General features: G+C 52.7%; 1 protein-coding gene and 1 long non-coding RNA gene across 4 annotated transcripts in view; one reads left to right on the forward strand and one right to left on the reverse strand.

Moving 5' to 3' along the window:
* The first annotated feature begins 2,810 nt into the window (after positions 1-2,810).
* On the forward strand, positions 2,811-6,608 carry LOC129676672 (uncharacterized). Of its 2 annotated transcripts, XR_008720101.1 has the most exons (4): positions 2,811-2,883; positions 2,997-3,295; positions 5,359-5,466; positions 6,134-6,608. It is a non-coding gene; the product is annotated as an uncharacterized LOC129676672 (long non-coding RNA). The 2 variants fall into 2 exon arrangements; XR_008720100.1 differs by having other exon boundaries at positions 2,829-3,295.
* Positions 6,609-8,530: 1,922 nt separating this feature from the next.
* Positions 8,531-20,879, reverse strand: part of Tbc1d22b (TBC1 domain family member 22B) — a 53,029-nt gene continuing 40,680 nt past the window's right edge. The window contains exons 9-13 of one of the 2 annotated variants that reach the window (XM_055607093.1): positions 19,652-19,758; positions 19,109-19,184; positions 16,710-16,837; positions 16,364-16,459; positions 8,531-10,407 (exon numbers count right to left, since the gene is read on the reverse strand). In XM_055607093.1, the coding sequence (XP_055463068.1) occupies positions 10,264-10,407; positions 16,364-16,459; positions 16,710-16,837; positions 19,109-19,184; positions 19,652-19,758 (551 nt within the window). In that variant the 3' untranslated portion in view covers positions 8,531-10,263. Of the gene's footprint in view, positions 10,537-16,363; positions 16,460-16,709; positions 16,838-19,108; positions 19,185-19,651; positions 19,759-20,879 lie in introns of both variants that reach the window. The other variant, XM_055607094.1, reaches the window with a different exon arrangement.

Raw genomic sequence — 20,879 nt, forward strand, 5'->3', positions numbered from 1 at the left:
AGAGTTCGATCCTCACGCTTCACCTACGTGGTGGCTGGAGAAAACCGACCCTTCAAATCGGCCTCTGACTTCCTCTTGCGCCCCGTGGCGGGTTTGTGTGTACACACGAATAAATACTTCATTTGAAGTTTATAATAGATAATAACAAGCCTGGCGCGGTGGCGCACGCCTTTAAACCCAGTACAGGTGGATCTCTGTGAGTTCGAGGCCAGCCAGGTCTACAAAGAGAAGCACTGTCTCGAAAAAACTGAAAAATAACAATAAGAAACACTGTTTCTCTTTCCTTGGGCTCATGAATATGATGTGACTATCTCCCAGGGCTTTCTGCCCCTCGGTCTCCAAAGCCACTACCCCAGGCCACCTCACCCCTTTTTTCTTTAGCAGGGTATGGTGGAGGAAGAAGTAGAAGGATGAGGAATTCAAGGTCATCCACCGCTATGCCTTGAGTTAGAGGCCAGCCTGGGATATGAGACCTGTCTACAAAATAAGCAAACAAAAGTTGCTTTATAACTGCATTCTGATGACGACCATGGCCATGTTATTTAACGCGGTAGCCTACTTTGGGTTGGGGGCGGGAGGTACTTCAGTCTGAACACGACCAAGAGAATGCCGAGGAGCGTACTCCGTAGCTCAATTATACCTGCACTCCATTAAAGCCCACCTTTCAGTAGCTTTTACAACTCCGATCATTTTTAAAGTTGGCTTTGGCTGTTTCTGCTTAGCATCTGTTTCTTGCATGACCTCATTTTGTTACTGAATTTTTAAAGGTTCTACCAGTCAAATCTGAAGACACAGATCACATTACCCCGGGCAACATGTGGGAGGACAGATTGAATGCCAATGGGCTTGAAGGAGCTGAGGAGAGGGTGGTATTTCAAATGTTCTAAAAGTGGTTTGTACAGCTGCACAAATGTAGGAATTTACGAAAAGCCGTTGACGTGTCCGTGTCAGTAAAATGACTACAGCAGTATGGAAATTATCCTCCGCACGATTGACAGTTAAGAGTGCTTGCTGCTCTCCCAGGGGACAAACTCCCAGCATGCGCTTTGGGAGGTTCACAACCACCTGTAATTCCAGCCTCAGGTAATCTGACGCCCTCTTCAGGCCTCCGAGGGCACCTGCACTTGTGTGCATAAAGACAGACACACATACACACAAAGTTTAAAAAGTAAAACCTTTAAAATCTCATTGATTCTTCAAAGTAGTGATTTTAAACTTTTTTTTCCAGCTGCATTCCCTGATCCCTTGCTGGGACGCTGGAATACTAAATTGAAGCTATGAACGACAGTGCCTTACCATGGCCTTCAGGGGTATGTGGTCCTGGGGAGCATGGATTGTGAACCACAGCGATTTGCGATCTTGGTATCTGCAAAGCTGGTTCAGGATGCTCTTCAGATATATATCAAGATCCATGCATGCTGGAGGTTTTTTGTTTGGTTGGTTTTTTAATGTGCATTAGTGTTTTGCCTGTTTATGTGTGAGGGTATCAGGTTCCCTGGAACTGAAGTCATAGGCAGTTGTGAGCTGCCATGTGGGTGCTGGGAACTGAACTCAGGTCCTCTAGAAAAACAGCCAACGCTCTTAACCACTGAGCCATCTCTCTAACCCCAAATATTCTTATTTGAAATGGCAGAACTGCTGGTTAAGAAACAGCTTAGTGGGTAAGTCATGTGCCACAAAAGCACCTGAGTCCGAGCCTCTGGAACCCATGTAAAGTAAACGCCAGCAGTGTGAGTGTGTATCTGTAACTTTCCTGTTCCTGTGTCAAGATGGGAAGCGGAGACGGAAGAACCCTCTCCCGTGGGGGCTTGAGAAGAACAACAACAAAGGTTTCAAGGTGAAAAGGTAGGGAGTGAGGTCTGAGGTTGTCTTCTGCTGCACACACACACACACACACACACACACACACACACACACACAAACGACTATAATCCCAGCATTTGGGGAGAGGTGGCAGCTTGGGATGCAAAGCAACTCTCTCAAAAAAAGTCAATAAGACAGGGCCTGCCAGATGACTCCGAAGGTGGAGGTTTTTGCCACCCGGTCTGACGACCTCAGTTTGATTCCCAAGACCAACCTAAGAAAGAACTGCAAACTGTCCTCTGGCCGCCACACTGTGGACCCCACATCCACGTAATAGGTAAACAAATGTAAAATGTTCAATGAATAAAATAAAATGTGGTATATTTACATACGCTCCACCCTTTTCCCTGTTATCCGTGTGTGGGAACACACTAGGACGGCTTGCAGGGGCCGGCTCCCTCGTCTCAGCACGCGCGTCCTGGGGTCTGAACTCAGGCTGCCAGCTGTGTGGTAGAAGGCGCCTTTACCACCGAGCCGCCGAGCCAGCTCTCTCATCTACTCCAGACCAGGGGTTCTCAACCTTCCTAACGCCGCGACCCTTTGGCCCTTTAATACAGTTCCTCACGGTGTGGCGACCTCCCACCAAAAAAACAAAACAAAACAAAACACCATCAAATTATTTTAGTTGCCATTTCATAACTGTAATTTCACTCCTGATATGAATCGCGACGCAAATGTTTTCTAACGGTCTCGGGCGACCCCTGTGAAAGGGTTGAGAACTGCTGCTTTAAACCGTCTAGTTGTTCCACCACAGCTGAGGGAATGATGACGGGGGGAAAAATGTCTGACATGTTCCATCTAAGCACAAACGTTCAGTCTGCCGTTGGCTAGACCCACAGGTACAGGCCCCACCCACAGGGGAGGCCAGCTGCCTCTGGTTGTAGCAGGATTCCGGGTAGGTGGACAACCTTCCGTTAGGCCGCGCCCTAAGCCCCACCCACTTCCTGCTTGGATCCCGGGAAGAGCTTGCTGGAGTCCTCTGTAGGCAGAGTGTAAACCTGCGAAGAGAGGTGGGAGAAGGTAGGCCGGCTTGACCGTGGGCCGGTCCCACGGTTGACATGCATTCCTGCTGCTCATATTTTTTAAGATTTATTTTGTCACTCAAAATCACACACGTCTGCACGTGTGTGCAGGTACCTGCTGAGGCCAGAAGCAGATGTCAGGTCCCCTGGAGCTGGAGTTACAGTCGTGGGCCACCCCAACACGCACGCTGGGAAGTCGGTTCCTCCTCAAGAGCAACAACATATGCCCTTAACCACCAGGCCATCTCTCCAGCCCCTGCTACTGGTATTTTATTGAAGGGAACTGGCCACGACCCCATCTAAGGAGGCTGGGAGTTGCGATCCCTGGCTAAGCAGCCAGCGTCACCTTCCCAGACTCTAGAACACAAGTCAGTGAACTGAGACAGAGACTGTGACAAAGCTTTGCGAAGGTGAGTTTTTAAACGTGTACCACAGGGTGCGCTCGGAAGTCAAAGGAGTCTCTTTTCCCCTCCACCATGCAGGTTCTAGGCATGAGGTTTGGCAGGGAGCACCGCTACCTCATCTCTCCAGCCTGAAGCTGTCTGGTTGTTTGCTGTTTATGTGCATGGGTGTGTTGCCCGTATGTCTGTGTTCCAATGGCATGCCGGATGCCCACAGGGGCCGGGAGAGGTCTTTGGATCCCCTGGAACTGGAGTTCCGGGGTTGCGAGGCACCCTGTGGCTGTTGGGAACCAAACCCATGCCCTCTGGAAGAGCAGCTCATCTTAATCGACATGCCGTTTCTCCAGGCGGCTGAAGTGGTTTTTGTTTGTTTTATTCTCTGCGGAGGCAGGGAGGTGGCTTCTGTGTGACCAGCTCCTTGACAGTATGATGGAGGCAACTGCAGCAGAGCGCGGTACAGGGACCGAAGAACCAGGTTGCATGAGTTCAAGTCCTAACCCTACTCTTTACTATCGGAGCTGAGGAAGCTGTTGGACTGCTCCAAGCCTCAGTTTCCCCACGTGTAAGACAGAGCAATGCTAATGACAGCACTCGCTTATGGAACTGTTTGGAGGATAAATTCTTACCAGACAGATGTTGCTCTCCTTGGCAAGTGCCTGATCACTGTTGAGTACCACTGCAGACTGGAGACGGTGCTTCTGTGCTGTATCTCCACTTTCATTTGATTTCTATTATTGTTGCTGTTATTATTATTATTGGTGCTGAGGATGAAACCAGAGTCTTGTGTACTCCAGGCAAGACTTAGCCACTGATCCACAGGCAAAACCCTCTCCTATGCTATTTCTACCGTCCGTTATCCAAGAGACACAAAAATACGGTGTTTTCCTCTCTTTAAGTTGGTAAAGTTATAAAGAGGTTCCTTCAGCTTTAGACTTTTATCTGTAAGCCACATCCAAGCAAGACATGTCTTTGAAAACCTAAACCAAACACTTCTCTTTGTGAGCAGGGGTGGCTCCGGGTTGGGCTACAGCTCCTCTAATGATGTGAACCACGATTTCCCCGCGTGGGGTTCAGGCAGGGTGACCCTAAGGCTCTTTCATCACCTCTTAAAAGACTGAGCTGGGCAAAAAGGAGTCTTGATGTAGTATTTCAAGGCAAGTCCTGCCTTTCTCCCTGTTCTCTCATCTGGGCTCACAAGCCGGCGAGGCAAGCCTGAATTTCTCTCTCCTGGAGCTACAGGCAGACACCTGGGGTTTGTGGATACTGGAGGGTGACTGCAGGTGAGGTCCCCGCCCCTCCCCTGTGATGAGCCAACCTTATGTGTGTCTGGTGGGAGCAGGGAGCTGGGACGGAGGCCCTGTGTTCTAGTTGGTTCTATCTTTTATCTAACTCTTTCATTCTACTATTCCTCTGCCGCCCCACCCCCAAAGGTAAGATTCAAGCTGAAATATAAGAAATACAGTCTGATGGTTCCTTTCAAAGGAACCCCATACCAGCCTAGGGCCAGCTAAAATCGAACAGACAGCACCAGATCCCTGCTAATGCCTGCTGCCCAAACTGCTAAACTACAACCCCTCCCCCCAACTCCGCCCACACTGGAAGTGTGCATTGGAAAATTACTAAGAGTCAAGCTTGTCGTGCTTCTGACAAGCTTGAAAATGAACAGGGGGTGAAACAGAGATGAACCCACTCACAATTACTCTGGAGAAAAAGACCCAGGTAAGCAGCAAAAATAAAGTTAGGACCTAGATGACATAAAAGATTGTCCCTCCCGATTGCTCAGTTATGGGGGAAGGGAAGGATCAGCTCTCCACAGGGTTGGTAAACTCTCCTCCACACCTCACGAATGTGCCTCGAGTCCTATGCTGACAGTCACAAACCATTTTGCTTTGTCTGCTCTCACTTTACCAGCTCTCGTTCTGAAGTGTTCTGAAGCGAGGGTCAATGCTTCTCAGATGATGCCATCAGGAAGGGATGCCTTGGGCTTCAAGAGGGAACTGTTTTAGTAATTTACTTACTTGAGACCAAGATCGGAGTCTCCGGTAACTCAAGCTCGCCTTCCGATTCCGTAGGTAGCTGAGGATAGCCTTGAACTTCTGACCCCGCAGCCTCCTCCCCTAAGTGCTAGGCCTGCAGCCACCATCTCTGGTTTATACTGGACTGGGCTTTGCGCTTGGCAGGTAAGCATTCTGCCAGCTGAGCCTTGGGAGGAAATGTCTCAGAAAACCAGGGGCTGGGGATGGGGCTCTGCTTTGGACAACTTAACGCTGTTTTATGTATTCAGAGTTGTAGCATATTTCTGACGCCTTTAATCAAGCTTATTTGATAAGTGCTTAGCAGTCATCAGGTATCTTGTCTTCTAGAGGTATCTGTAATCAGTAATTCAGGTGGATATTTTGGAAGTACTCAAAAAACAAAAGAAAACAATGCCTGATCCTGGAGCTGGACTTGCAGGCAGTTGTGAGCCGCCACATGGATGTTGGGAACTGAACCCAGGTCCTCTGCAAGAGGAGTAAGGGCTCTTAACCACTGAGCCATCTCTCCAGCCCCTGCTTTCAACAGTTTTCAAGTCGCAGTCAAAATACTTCAGGAGACACTCAATTGTCTCCATAAATGAAAACCGGAGCTTTTGAATGAATACACACTAGTTAAAATGAGCTACTTTAACCATCTGGATTACTTGGGTAAATTATATCAAGCAGAGAAAATACCCAGTATCCACGGTTTACAGCAAATATTAAACTCTGATTTTAAAGTCAGTTGAGTCAATGTTAAATTACCTTCATGTGGTTCTGATAAAGTCTACTTGCAAACACCTTTTTGTTGTTGTTTTGTTTTTGGAAACAGGTTTCCTCCTTGTAGCCATGGTCACCCGGGAACTCACTCTGTAGACCAGGGAGGCGGAACTCAGACATCTGAGGCGTGCACCAACACCTGCCCGCCACAAACCTTGTAATTGAATCCTGATACCTGTTTTTCCCTGTCCTCCACTGTAGCAGACCCACTAGCTAGGCAGATGGCTGTCTCTAGAAGGCTAATCCTCCAGCCTCCCTGTGACTCCATTCTGCTGTCTGGGGCAGCAAGACACTGCAAGTATGCTTTTATTTCCCCTCTTTAACACATTCTGTTGCTTGAAAAATAAAGTGTTAGCTAGGCCAGGTGGGGGTGGCAGCGCACGCCTTTAATCCCAGCACTCGGGAGGCAGAGGCAGTCGGACGTCTGTGAGTTCGAGGCCAGCCTGGTTGACAGAGGGAGTTCCAGGACAGCCAGGGCTCCACAGAGAAACCCTGTCTCAACCATCCAATAAACAAACAAACAAAGAATAAAGTGTTAACTACAATTTTTCTCTGTTGTACGCCGTGTGTGTGCACACACGCTCGCGTGCCTTCAGTGACTGACCGGAAGCGAGGGATGGGCCCCTTGAGCGGGAATTTGAGGCAGTTACCAGCTGCATGATGTGGGTGCTGGTCTCCCAGATGAACAAACACTTTTAACTACTGAGTCATAGCTCAGCCCCAACTCTCTGCCATCTGGAATATGAAGACACAGAGAAGTACTTCTTCCTATGGACTTCAAAACAGAGTGCCCCTGAGCTGCCAACTTGGGGATGCTGTGTGAAGGAGTAGGAAATGTTTATTCCTAACACACAGCTCCTAATGACAGCAAACAAGAAACGCTATTTTTTGGGGGTAACAACATTCGTGTTCTGCCTCCAGGTATGTCTGTGCGAAGGTGTCAGATGCCCTGGAACTGGAATTACAGACAGCTGTGAGCTGCCCTGTGGGTGTCAGGTCCTTTGGGAGGCTAGCCAGTGCTCTTAACTGCTGAGCCATCTCTCTAGCCCTCGAGAAATACTCTTTGAGACAGGGTTTCTCTGTGTAACAGAGCCCTTGCTGTCCTGGACTTACTTGGTAGACCAGGCTAGCCTTTAACTCCGAGATCTGCCTGTCTCTGTTGCTCAAATTCTGGGTTTAACGGTGTGCGCCACTGTTGCCGGCTCCAGGAAACTCTTAAGTAGAATCTAGGCAGTCATTTTGGAGTAGAGACATAACTGCAGTCTGTCCTTTGCAGAGGAAAACACAGGCCAAGAAACTCTCCTGAGACATTTCACAGCGGAGTTCCCAGTAACAAAGCGGCCCGGAGCTGGAGAGGAGGCTCCGGGATAAAAGAGTGCTCCCAACTGCTCCATGCTCACTGCTCCTCCCCCACCAGACCCCCCTCACTTCCCAGCAGGCACAAGCACCTGTCATCTCAGCTCCAGGGGATCCGATGCCCTCTTTTGGCTTCAGCTGGCACTTACACGCCATGTGGCACACATACAGAGATACAAACATAAAAACGAATAAAAATGTAAAGAGTGAAGCCATGGCCAATGACCAGCAAGTCCTAACAAAGACAGGCTGTCAGTGGCCAGCGAGGGACAGGCTCAGTCCCCCACACACCTTCTCTATGGCGTGGCTGGAGCCTGGCAAACCGGGTGGAAGCCCGCATGCTGCCCTGCCCCCTCTGCTGTCCTTGGCTCTGGGCTGGAGCTTCCTCTGTGAACAGCATTGGTGGAATCTCAGCATCTGGGAGGCTTCAGACTGGAGGGCCAGGAGTTCAGGGCCACCCTCAGCTATTTAGTAGGCCTGAAGCCAGGCTGGGTTACAAAAGGCACTGTCTCATTCAAAACCAAGCGATGAAGGAATTAAGCCAGCTGTTTTCTGCCCAAGTCCTAACCAGGTCAGATGACTGGGCTGGGGAGTTCAGGAGGTAGGGCCACAGACCCAGCTGGCTCGGAAGTCCTTTATGGCATGGGCATGTGAAATAATCCATATAAAGGCTTTGTCACAGGGCTGGCACATGACCCCTGACACCAGGGGCTTTGCCAGACGCCAGCTGAGCAAACAGGTCACTTTGCAGTCTCCTGCCCAGAGGAGGGACTGAGCCTTTGCTCATGTCCCCTGGGAATGCTGCTTGTCGTATACAAGGCCTGACCCCGTTCCGTTTTGAAGATTTTATTTCCATGTGTCTGCCTGCCTGCCTGCCTGCCTCTGTGAGTGTATGCCATATGCATACAGAGCTTGCAGAGGCTGGAGTTACAGGCAGTTGCGAGTCGCCTGAAGGGGGTGCCGGGAAGTACAGCAGGCACTCCTAACCACCGAGCCATTTCTGCAGCCCCTGACCCCCTCCATACCAGCCAGAAAACGCCAGGGGAAAAAAAAAATCATTCCAGGTTATGTGAACTCGTAAGACAAAAGCTCATGACGGAGGAGAAAACACCGTTTATTTACAGTCCGTTCACTTTATCCACAATTTCCCATACAAACATAAAACTAAAAAAATAAAACCACCACTTGGGAACACAAGTGTCTTTCTTTAATCAGTCTGTGTGAGGGAGGGTCCCGAGTCCTCTCCTCTGTGAAGGAGGCTACTGAGGCACACGGAGGGATGGCGGGGGATGGGAAGAACGCCTGAGAAACATCTTGGCTGAGGGGCCTAACTCACCGAGTGAGGCGTGGCCGGGTGGGGTGTGGCCTGTGGTGGAGTGACTGACACACACGGGCAAGTGAGCTCAAGGTGGCACCTGGGAACACTGCCTGGCTTCCCAAGAGGGCCGTGGCTATGGCCTCCACCCTCCTCTCTCTACTACCAAACAGCAGACAGCTCAGAGCTGTGGGGAGTGAGGCGGTGACAGCAGGGGACACCCGGTGCCGCTTTCTGGAAAGGCCCCCAATCTTGGGGACACAGGGGACCCCCTCTTGGTGCTGACTTGTCAGCCAGCTCTGTCCTGACCACAGTGCTGACTTCCTACCAGGGAAGACAGAGGCTGGGGCCGCAAAACCTGAGGAGGCCTTCCGGCCCTGCAGTCCTTCCTGGGAGGCAGCTGGGGTGAGGGCAGAGGAGCTCAGTGAGCAGTGGAAAGGGAAGGACAGGCAGGAGCCCACCAAGGCCCGGGGAGGGGCGGGAGGAGAGCGGAAGCCAGGAAGGCTGAGACACTGATTCCGGACACATCGCTCCTCTGCGGCCACCGCCTCCAGATGGCTCCCAGGTCCCTCCCTGAAGCTACCCGCCCAGCAACTTCATCCTGTGCTAATGACTAGATTGCTTTCACATGTCAACGCACACTATAAATATAAAATCATATCTGCTACAAAGAAGACATAGATTTGTACACCTTTACCATATACATAATAACACAATTTATACATAATATCTTGGAGTGGTTCCCCCTGGAAAAGGGTTCAAAGAGGTGGTTTAAAAAAAAACAACAACAAAACGGAACAACCCTCTTTTTCCATCCCTTGCCCTGTTCTCTCTCAAGGGACCATCAAATGCTTGGTCCCTGGGGTCCTTCCTGACTGGTTCTGATGGGTTAGTCTGGATACAAATTCAGACATGTGACAAAATGCTGATGGGCTTGTACACACACACACACACACACACACACACACACACACACACACACACACCAGAGGGGGGCAGATAACAGAGGAGGCAAGGGCAGATGCGGTTCCTAGCCCTGGAGTGTAGGCCTCTCCTCAGAGTTGTGAGCATGGCCTGTCCTCCACCTGAGAGGGAAGGGCTCACTCACTGTGTCACTGGCTCAGCTGGGGCAGGAGGAGCAACGGAAATGAGGGGAAGAAAAGGGGGCCGGGAGCCTGCTGGAAACAGAATGTCTCTGACCTGTGACCAGATCAAACTGAGTCACAGAAAGCAACAGCATTAGAGCCTAATATCCCCTGCCTTGGGCCTATTAGAAAATTTGTGGTTCTCTTGTTTGAAAAAGGAAAGTAAAAGAAAACAGCACCAGCTGGTTCCTGGCAGAGCCAGCAGGTGCGCGTAGGGATGGTGTGGGGCAGGCCCGGAGCCTCCCCTTCTTTTGTCCAGTGTCTCCTGGAGTCCCCTCCCTGAGCCCGGCCCCCACACACGGCACAGAATACTGACAGTGGTCCCAGACACACATCCCGAGACACAAAGTGGCGGATGCTGTGAAGTTAAGACCTGGGTGGCAGAGGCGGCGGGCGAGCTTTGTACAGCAGGAGTGGTTCCTGGCCGGGGTCCACGGCTTGCACGGTGGCCACAGTGATGAAATCGCCATCAGAGATGGGGGCGGTCCGGGTCCCCAGGGGAGACAGCACCTATCGGCGGTAGTGGTTGGGGGCATCGGCAAACATGTACTTGAGTCTGTAGGCCTCGGCCAGCAGCAGCCCGATCTCCTCGTTGCCCCAGTGGATGGTAGGCAGGTTCTGCAGCAGCATGAGGAGGCCCTGCGAGGCAAGGACGGCCCTTCACGACTGCAGTCTGGGGCTGGGCCACACTGGCCCTCAGGCCCAGCCTTCTGCTCCTGAACACCTGGGCCTTGTTCAGTGCACAGAGTCTGAAAACCCTCAGTCTCAGCACACTAACTCCTGCCTCTCCACATACTGAGGGCGGAGAATGCAGAGAAACAAAAAACTGTTTCTCAGTTGCCCTTTGTTGGTTTGCTTTTTTCTTCCAGATTTCACTTGCTTATTTTTTATTTTTGTTTTTTGAGACGGGGTTTCTCTGTGTAGCCCTGGCTGTCCTGGAACTCATTCTGTAGACCAGGCTGGCCTTGAACTCAAATGTGGTAGTGTATGCCTTTAGTCCCTCAGGCAGATCTGCCTACCTCTGCCTCCTGAGTGCTGGGATTAAAGGTTCGTGCCACCACTGCCCAGCGGGATTTCATTTATTTATTTATTTTTGGTTATTCAGAACTTCGGTATTCGTTCTTATCCTTCTGATTATAGGAAGAATCGCTCTGGGCTGGGCAGAGGTCGGTTGGTAAAGCACTCCCTCAGAAGCAGGAGCCCCCCGGGTGTGAACCCAGCACCGGGGAAGCTGTTCCTGGTGGCTAGTGCTTATGCTCCCAGCACTGGAGGAGGAAGACACAGCATGACCCCTGGAGCTTGCTGGCCAACCAGCCCAAATGATGAGCCCCAGTTCTCAAGGAGAGAGCCTGCCTCAAGAAACAAGATGAGCTGGAGACACAAAGGCACTTGCTAGTCTCCAAGAGGATCTGGGTTCGAATCCCAGCACCCCCAGTAACCACATGGGGGCTTAAAACCCTTTAACTCCAGTTACAGGGGCTCCAACGTCCTCTTCTGGCACCAACAGGCACCAGGCACACATGTGGTGCACAGACAAACATGCAAAATAATACATTTAAAGACCAGAAGTTAAGCCAAGGGAGGTAGTGCATGCCTTTAGTCCCTCGGCAGATCTCTGTGAGTTCCAGGCCGGCCTGCTCTACACAGCAGGTTCCACAGCGAGCTCCGGGACAGCCCAGGCTACAGAAAGAGACCTGGTTTGAAAATCTTTAGGCTTGTTTACACTCTGTGGGATGCACTGTGGGTAGAGCATGGAGGCCAGAGGGCAACCGGAGGAGCTCTCCTTCTACCGAGTGCGTTCCAGAGTGCGAACTGGGTGTCAGCCTTGGCAGCAGGCTCCTTCACCCACTGAGCCATCTCACTGGCCTCTTCCACACCCGCTCTTACAGAAAATTCCAGTATTTCCATAAAGATCCCATGATTCTTCGCTGAGAAACAGAAACAACCAACAGTGGGAGTGGCCCCACTGGGGAGGAGGGCGCCACTTCCGGTACGGAGCCACGCCTGACTTCTAACCCTAGCTTTAGTAGACACTTTCCAGAAGCTTCTGAATAAATTCTGTCCCTGGTCAAGCTCCTCCCTCCTCCCTCCTCTCTCACAGGAAGAGGATTGGCTGTGAGGAGCCGCTCTGCCACCTGGTGCCAGAGACTGGAACTGCAGCTTCCCACCTCTCCCTGCTCCCCCAAAATTAGAAAAGTCTTCAGATAAAGATGGAGAAAGCAAATAACCACGGCCAAGGGGCAGAGGCGCTGGTCCCAAGTCAGGTGCACTTAGCAGGGGGAGGGACTGAAGATTTCTACAAAGCAGTTCCTCAGGAGTAAGCAGGGTACCTACTCAGGTGAAAGAGCTGCCTGTAAGGCAAGCACTAGAGGGAAGCCCGCAGCCGCCTTTCGGAGAACATTTGGAGGGCCAAGGATGCAGAACAGGGCCTGGCTCTGGCGCCTGCTGGAAGCCAGGCATCTCCGAGGAAAGGGAACAGCGCAGAAAAGAAACTGCCGCCACAAATGAGGAGGCCAAAGGAGGGGGCACTGGCTGCTCCTGCGATGGACCCTAGTATGGGTCCCAGCACCCACATGGTGGCTGATGATCTGCAAGTCCAGCTCCAGGGGCTCTGATGCTCTTTAGGACACGACAGGCACCGGGTACACGTGGTGTATACACACGTGGTGCATACATACGTGCCGGCAACACACACACACACACACACACACACACACACACACACACACACACACTAAAGAAACCAAACAAAAAATTTGAAAATAATAAAATCTTGCCGCCGGGCAGTGGTGGAGCACACCTTTAATCCCAGCACTCAGCAGGCAGAAGCAGGCCGGTCTCTGAGTTCGAGGCCAGCCTGGTCTTCAAAAAGAATTCCAGGATAGCTAGGGCTACACAGAGAAACTCTCACTTGCAAAACCAAAATCATCACCAGCACCATCATCACCAGCATCTTTTTCCTTTCTTCTTCCTTCCTTTCCTTTCCTTTCCTTCCTTCCTTCCTTTTTCTTGTTTCGTTTTTTGTTTGTTTTGTTGTTTTTAGAGACAGGGTTTCTCTGTGTAGCCTTGGCTGTCCTGGACTTGCTTTGTAGACCAGGCTGGCCTCAAACTCACAGCGATCCGCCTGCCTCTTCCTCCCCTAGCGCTGGGATCACAGGTGTGCGCCCAGCCACCACCATCTTTTTTAAAAAGGAATTCATGGCAAATGGATTAAAAAGGTGGCAGAACTGTATGTGGTTAAAGAAGACACCGTGTGTAGACTCACTCTGCAATGTCCACATGTTCTTTGCGGATGTCAAGCGTCGCAGCCTCCTGATCAGGTAAGCACACAGTAACATGTGTCTACCCGACAGAGTAATCTTCCAAAGCTCCGTCCTCGCTGCAAACTTCCTGAGAGCCAAACAACTCACGGGTTCTACCTGGTGCGGGCACGAATCTCCTGGGGGCTTCGGGGGTTTTCCTTACTGGCTGCTCCTTGCTGACGTGTCTACGAGCTTTGGCCTTTCTCACAATCCTCTGAGGATTTAAACTGGCACTTCGCCAAATGTCTGAGTATGCCTGCGCTTAGACAACAGTCTGCAACTGTACCCTTGGTCAAGGATGGGTTTATTTACATGCACCTATGTAAGCATACATGTCAAGCTGGGGCCTTTGACATCCTATCACCTTGTACTACTGCACTTAACAGATCTGACCAGCCCAAGCCTGATGGCATAGCTACAGTTCTGCATGTTGGGGGGGGGGGGGGGGGGGGGGGGGGGGGGGGGCTGGGGTAGAAGTCGGAGGCTAAGAAGTCAAAGGTCATCTATGGCTACATAGTCAGTTTGAGGCCAGCCTGGGCAACATGAGACCCTATAACCAAACAAATAAGTAGCCAAACCTCAATTCTTGGTGAAGAGCGCTGCCTGCTCTTCCAGAGGCCCTGAGTTCAATTCCCAGCAACTACATAGTGGCTCACAACCATCTGTAATGAGATCTGGTGCCCTCTTCTAGAATGCAGGTGTACATGCAGACAGGGCACTGACACACTAAATAAATGAACTCTTTAAAGACCAAAACACTCAACTCTTTCTCCTGTTAGAGGCGCACCATGGAGTGGGCATCTCCAGAGCTCAGGGGAGAATCAAAGCCTCCGAGACCGCCTGACTCGGCAGCCCCTGCCGCCAATGCTGATTCTCTTTTACGTGCATTTAAAGGGGCTCTGACCCCTAGGCCTTGGGCCCTGGGCTCGTGCTTCTCTTTATCAGCTTCCAGCAACTGAGGCCCTGACACATCCTTGGGTTTACAAGACGGTTTACACCACAGAGTGCGCAGCCCCTGCCGGGGTACAGGTGAGGTCTGAGCTCAGTGCTTGTCAGCGAGCTCCTGGTTCTCTGTTTGGGAGAGCTGTTTGCCAGAGTGCCCACAGTCTGGGGCTGTGCCCTCCTGCCCCAGTAGCTGGCCCATGCCCAGCTTCGGTAAGGCATAGCGGCACAGCCTCAGGAGACCTGTCAGTTTCCCAGGGCACAGAGCCCAGGGCTTCCTATCCAGGGTTAATATCAATTACTTTTAGACTCTTCCCCAACCCTACAACCTGCCTTGATGGTGTATTCTGCCACAGGGTCAGGAACAGAAACAATGGACTACAGTGAGCTAACCCCTTGGCTCTCCCAGCCTCGTGTACTGATCCAGGGTTAGCCTTGGCTCAGGAGACCTGAAATCCATCCTAACCCTGTGGGATTTGTCCCTAACAGTGGAGTCTGACTCCCTGATGGGTTAGGACCAAAAGTCGCCCCCACTTCCATCCCCAAAAAGCGAGCAGTGCAGGTCAGGCCTGAGAGAGGTGAGGGAAGGGGTAGAAATTCCCGTCTTCCCACAACACAGTTCCTACGGTAGGGCACTTGCCTAGCAAGTGAGGCCTACGCTTAATTCCCAACACTGCATAAGCAAACTCTCCATAATGCATACACGGCTCCCTTCTCTCCTCCTCCCCTGACCTTCCCCTCTCACTCGCACAGAGCCTTCACGCCTCCATGTTCTCAGCCAGAACACAGTGCCTTCGCACCGCCCGTGTCCTGCTGATGTCTGTGTGGCTGGCTGGGGTTGTACAGACTGCTTCTCTGTTTGGCAAACACCTGGGCAGTTCGGTCTGGGGCGAGTTCGGGTCAGGGCTTGCTGTCCGGAGGCTTTCTGTCAGTAGGGAGTGAACATTTCGGCCCTCACAGACTCCTGCGCAGTCCTCCCCCTAAGGGGCCCCTTGCTTAGCTGCTTCTTCTGGGACCTGCACTGGCACCCAGAGGGCTTCCCGGGCCACCGACTGCCAACCCAGACACCCTGTACTTCTAGGGCTCAGGCCTGGCACGCCAGGCTCCACCTGCTACTGCAGGTGGCAATTATGACATCTTAACTGCTGAGCCACCTCCCCATTCTCCCCTCAACCAAAGGCTTCTGGGACTACAGTGTGTACCGCCACACCCAGCCTGACATTTCAAATTCAACATTCTCTCCCTCCACACGACCCCTGCAGCCGCCACGCAGGAGTCACCCTAGTCTGTCTCTCTGTCAGAGTCTACACCCAGCCCTTCAGAGAATCCCAAGCTCTTCTTACACGGTCTACAGCCAGCCCATCCAAACGCCTAAGCTCTGCTTACAAAAGACCTCAGAAACACGGCCACTTACACCTCCCTATCATCACCCACGACCACGTGCTCCCTGGAGAACTCGGCAGTGTCCTGGGTGGCCGCTGTGTCCACACTCCCCACATCAGGAAGCTATACAGAAGCCGGTCTTTAAGATCATACCCAGTCCGTGCCTAAGGCCCTCCGGGAACAGCCAGGGTGCTCACAGCCAAGTCCTTCCTGGTGTCTCTGACTTAGCTTGCCCTGCTCTTCCATTGGGACCCTGCTTCAGGCCTCACTTCAGAATCTCTTAACCAGCTGGGCGCGAGGCTGATTTAAAGCCTCTACACTGGCCAGCCCTTCCTCCCTAGTGGCAACACAATTTGCTCCCTTACCCTCCTCAGGCCTTTGCTTAGATGTCGCCCTCTTGGTGAACTTATTCTGACCGCTTTGTTTGAAACCTCAGTCTCACCTCCCTGCTGCCAAGGATCCACTGCCCTACTGGGCCTCTGCAGCGATGTGCACTTTTCTACCCCTGCATCTCTGCAAGCTCCCTGCGCTCTGTCTACTGCCTGTCTTCCTTCAGCACGTGAGCAGTGAGAACAGCCCTCTGCCAGCTTCACTTCCGGGATGTCCTGTGCCCCCACGGTGACTCACGGGGCACGCCTATAATCAACACTTGTCAATTAATGAGCGAGCGTGCGGGCACCCTGCAGCGCTTTCGGCACAGAGATCCTTCGCACTGAGAAGATCCGGGGCCCCAGTGACATCCTGTCAACGGGAGAGCAGGCTCTCCTGGGAACCCTCTCCCTTCCACCCACTCCCAGCCAAGCATGCGCAGCAAGCACTCGCTCCCTGAGGCCGCTCACCTGAAAGTCTTCCTCATCCAAAATCTCCTTCCTCCACTTGATCAAGAAGGCTGCGCACACATAGAGATGGAAGTGCGAGAACCCTTCTGGCTCAGACTGGGGAAGGAAACCAGAGTCAGGCAGGCCTCTGAGGCCCAGCTGCGGGCCTCTCACCTCCAAGCCACCTGGAAGGTGGAAAACCCAGGCCAGCACCTGGTACGTGATGCGGCCAACGGGAGATTTTCGAAGGCCGGGGCAGACCCAGGACGGAAGGCGGTGCAGTGCAGGGGGAACGGGGAGAGGCGGGGGGGGGGGGGGGGGAGGGGGGAAGGGGGGGGGGGGGGGGGGAGAGGCGGGGTCCCCATACCTGGTACGTGTCCCACAGGCGGATGGTGCAGCGCAGCGGAAGCTCCCGCATCAGCAGGTTGTTCATCCACCGGAAGGCGAACTGCAGGTACTCCACCTCATACCTCCTGAAGTGACTGTGTACCTGCTCTGAAAGGGACTCGAGGTCAGGAGCCACCGGCAGGCCTCAGGAGCCTGGGGCAGGTTCTGCTTCTTACCAGCCCTGGCCACTGTGGGCTGACCCTCTACCTCTCATCTCAGTGCTGCTCACGGCTGACGTCAGCACACAGCATGACCACCATCCCCCAGGCCATTCCTGGGTGCCCTCTGCCATCCTGGGGCTGCTCTGGCTATGAAGCAAGACAGTACTTGGCTACTGGGCCTAACAGGGCAGGGCCAGAATGGAAAGGAACCGAACCCTGGAGGCCACCTTGACCATCTCCCTTCAACAGAGCTGGCTTCTTCGGTGTGCGAGAAGACTCACCAGCACATTCTTCTGCATATTCAGTAGAAACCAGCTGACCCCTGCCACTTCTGCCCACGAGCCTAGGCAGTATCCGAGGAACTTAAAGCCTGCCCCCTGTCCTACACGGAGGCTTTGAGAATAACGCCTGACAGGTGGAGGTTTTGGGATTTATTTGTATCGTTTTGCGTCTGCATGTGGCTGTGTGCATGTGAGCAAGTCACCTTCCCAGGAGTTGCTAACCACTGTGGGCCTCCTCAGGTGGGTCCTCCGGAAGAGCAGCGAGTGCTTGTAACCAATAAGCCATCTCTCCAGCCCCACTGATAGGACGGTTTAAAATCACTGTCTTCTCATTTATGAAAGGGGATAATCTGAGGCCGGCAAGACGACTCATGATCTGCCATTAAGCCCTCTGACCTGGTCCCTGGAACCCAGTCAATGGAAAGAGATACTCTTGCCTTGTCCTGACTCCCCTTCCGTGTGCCAGCACGTTTCAAAGCCCTCACATTTCAGAGGGCTTTGGGAGGAAAAAATGAGAAGGCTCGGGCAAGCTGTATGATAGCGCCTGACGTCAGGAGAGGCTAACAACAGTCACTCAGGAGACCAGACTTTAAGGTGGGGGCACAGAACAGCTCATGGGGTTATTGCTGTTGCAGTCTTAAGTTTTTGTAGTGAGAAAGTATATAAAAAACGAGAATGCGGTTCACTTATTTATTGTGTGTGTGTTTGTGTGTGTGTGGGGTGTGGTCTTGTGGAGGTCAGAGGACAACTTGCAGTGGTCTGTTCTCTCCATCTACCATGAGGATCAGGTTGTCAGGCTTTGGCCGCAAGCACTCTTAGCCCAGTGAACCTTAAAACCTCCCTATTTTTAATCTCCAGGCCTTTATTTACCTGGGCCAGGAAACTGAAAAAAAGGTAGACAGCAGCAGAAAGCACTGACTGTACCCTCTGGAATCCAACTGATGACCAGCCCTGGGAGCCATTCAGTTCCTCAAAGGAGGACAGCATGCGCCCCACACACGCTCAGGGCCGTGAGACCCAGAGGGGAAGCCCTCCATTTGCCACTCACAGAGCATGACCGTGAGCGGCGGGCGCTCAGAGGTGAGCACCGAGGTCCCAGTCGTGGGAAGAGGGAGGGAGCGAGACAAACCAAGGATGTTTCCAGGAGCGAGAGAACCGGGAAAGGAGTGAGAAAGACACATGACTGTGCAGGGGACGAAGGGATGGAGTAGGAAGTCCAACAGCAGAGCGGGAGGTGACTCTGGTGCGGCCACTGGCAGACAGGGAACCCACCCCAAGGAGCACGCTGCAGGGAGAGTAGCCTCTCATGCCCTCTGTCTGTCTCTCTGGCCACAGCATCCTTGTCACCAGGGCCTTCTAAGGCGTCTCCCTGGCCAGAGCCAGGAAGATCCACTCCTGTCAGCACCTGCTCTCCCAGGGAGCTGTGCTGGGGTTCTCCAGCCCATTCGTGTCCCAGCCGGGGGTGGGGGTGGCGCTGGGATGCCAGCCAGACTTGGGGAGCCTGCATCGAGCCTAGGCGACCATTGTCTTATGGTGACGAACAGGGCTGGCCCTCAACCTGGATGCCAAAGGCAGAGGGAAGCCACTGGTGGCTCCAGAAAGGGAAGGGGGGCATGGACACAACACTGCTGAGGAAAACCATCACGTGAGGACGGTCTGAAAGAGGGGCAGGTGAGCGCATGCAAGTCCTTCCAGGAGAGGGTAGAGCAAACAGCAGGACCAGCGCAGCAGGCCGGGACGGGAGGGAGGTGACTAGGGCAGAGCTGTGGGGCCACTGAGACCCTGGTGACAGAGCAAGGTGGAGACACCTTGGGTCAGCAGCAGGGCTTTAGCCTTCCTGGGGAGCCCTGAAGACAGTGCTGCCTAGGACAGGCTGGGAAGGGATGGACAGGGCCACGCTGGGCTGCAGCTAGAGAAGTCTTGTCCCCTCAACCTACCATCGATCCGGCTGACAAGCTCCTCCAGGGCCTTGACCTTCTTCTGGATCCCCGGTTGTGCGAAGGTGTAGTTATCCTGCAAAGGACACGGAGCCTGGGGTGAGCAGTGTCAGACCAGCTGCCTGCTGCACCTAGAGCTCACGGAGGCACAGGCTGCGCTGTGGTCACTGCTGATTGTGCGCTCGCACGTGCGTGGGTGTGTGTTGCACAGGCCAGGGAGGGCTCGGGTATCCTTCCTCAGACACCGTCCATCTTGGTTTTTTGAGAGAAGCTCTCACTGAGACTGGAGCTCAAGGATTAGACAAGGCACCTCCCCCGTGCTAGGGATCAGACTCAGGTTCGCTTTATTAACTGAGCCGTCTCTGCAGCCCCTGAAGCACGGGGGACACTGGACCTCAGTCTAGTGCCGCACACAGAAGAGGCAGGGGAGCCCTGGCCGGGGTGTGTGTGTGTGTGTGTGTGTGTGTGTGTGTGTGTGTGTGTGTCTCGCCTGACACGGGGAGCAGTAAGGAGGGGGCAGCCTCGGAGCCCCGCCCGACACACCTGGATCCCGTCCAGCAGCTTGCTCATGCACCAGAAGCTGTCGGCTTCAATGCTTCGCAGCATGTCCTGAGACAAGTTGGTCACGTCAAAGTTCTCCACATCCTCCTCTGTAAGACAAAAGGGGAAGACAATCCAGAGGCCCGATCTGAAAACGGAGAGAGAGAGACAGAGTCCCCAGACCTCCATGGGCTCTTCAGGCCAGGGAGAAGCAGGCGACCTATTGTCGGGGGACGAGCTGCCCTTCTGGAGTCCCCAGGGATCTCGCTCTAATGCTGACTGCACCACTTCTCACTCCAGCCCGGCGTACCTTGCTCTCCCTTGGCATTTATCACTTAAGGTTTTTTTTTTTAAGAGAAAAATACATTTCTTTTATTTTCTCTATTGAAAGTCACATACAAAAATAAAGTCACAAAAAAGCAGCATAAGAGGGGTGACAGGATTTATTCTTTTTTTTAATTTAAAAAATTTTTTTATATTAATTACAGTTTATTCACTTTGTATCCCAGCTGTAACTCCCTCCCTCATTCCTCTTTATTTTTTGGTTTTTGGATTTTTTTTTTTTAAATGACCACTCAGGACTTCTGCCCAGCTCAACTCCAGGAACAACCCAGAAGAGCCCTTTGATGACAGATACTCAGTGCGCTGTCTCCCACACTCCGGGGACACCGGGGTTAGCACCCTGCTCGGCAGTGAAGGACTCCCTGAAAGGGACCGAGGGAAGAAAAGCCGAGCCTGTGGGTGCCTCTGGGACTTAATTCTCCCACTGCTATAGGATACACACACACACACACATACACACACACACACACACACACACACACGCTCTGTAGACAAATGCCTTTGTGAAAGAAACACTGCATTTTTATATCAGCATCTTGGGGACTCAGCAAGACCATAAATATACCCACGGCACACAAGAGGATACCAGGATACAAGTGTCCACTAAGCTGGAGGACAGGGCCTCTTTCAGCAAGGAACGCTAACTGAAGTGCGTGCATGTGTGTGTTTGTATGCCATGTGTGTGCGGGGAGGCCTGCAGAGTCCACAAGAGGGTGACAGATCCCCTGGTGGAGTTACTGGAGGTTGTGGGTACTGGGAACTGAACTCGGGACCTCTGGAAGAGCAGGAAGATGTCTTAACCACTGAGTCATCCCGCCAGCCCAACCGTCTACTAACTCCTCATGGAAATTCCGGGTTATAGCTGGGATGAGAGCCTGTCTGGTCTGAG

The sequence above is a fragment of the Psammomys obesus genome, unplaced genomic scaffold (genome assembly GCF_907164565.1).
Source record: "Psammomys obesus unplaced genomic scaffold, mPsaObe1.curated_primary_1811, whole genome shotgun sequence".
NCBI classification, from domain to species: domain Eukaryota; kingdom Metazoa; phylum Chordata; class Mammalia; order Rodentia; family Muridae; genus Psammomys; species Psammomys obesus.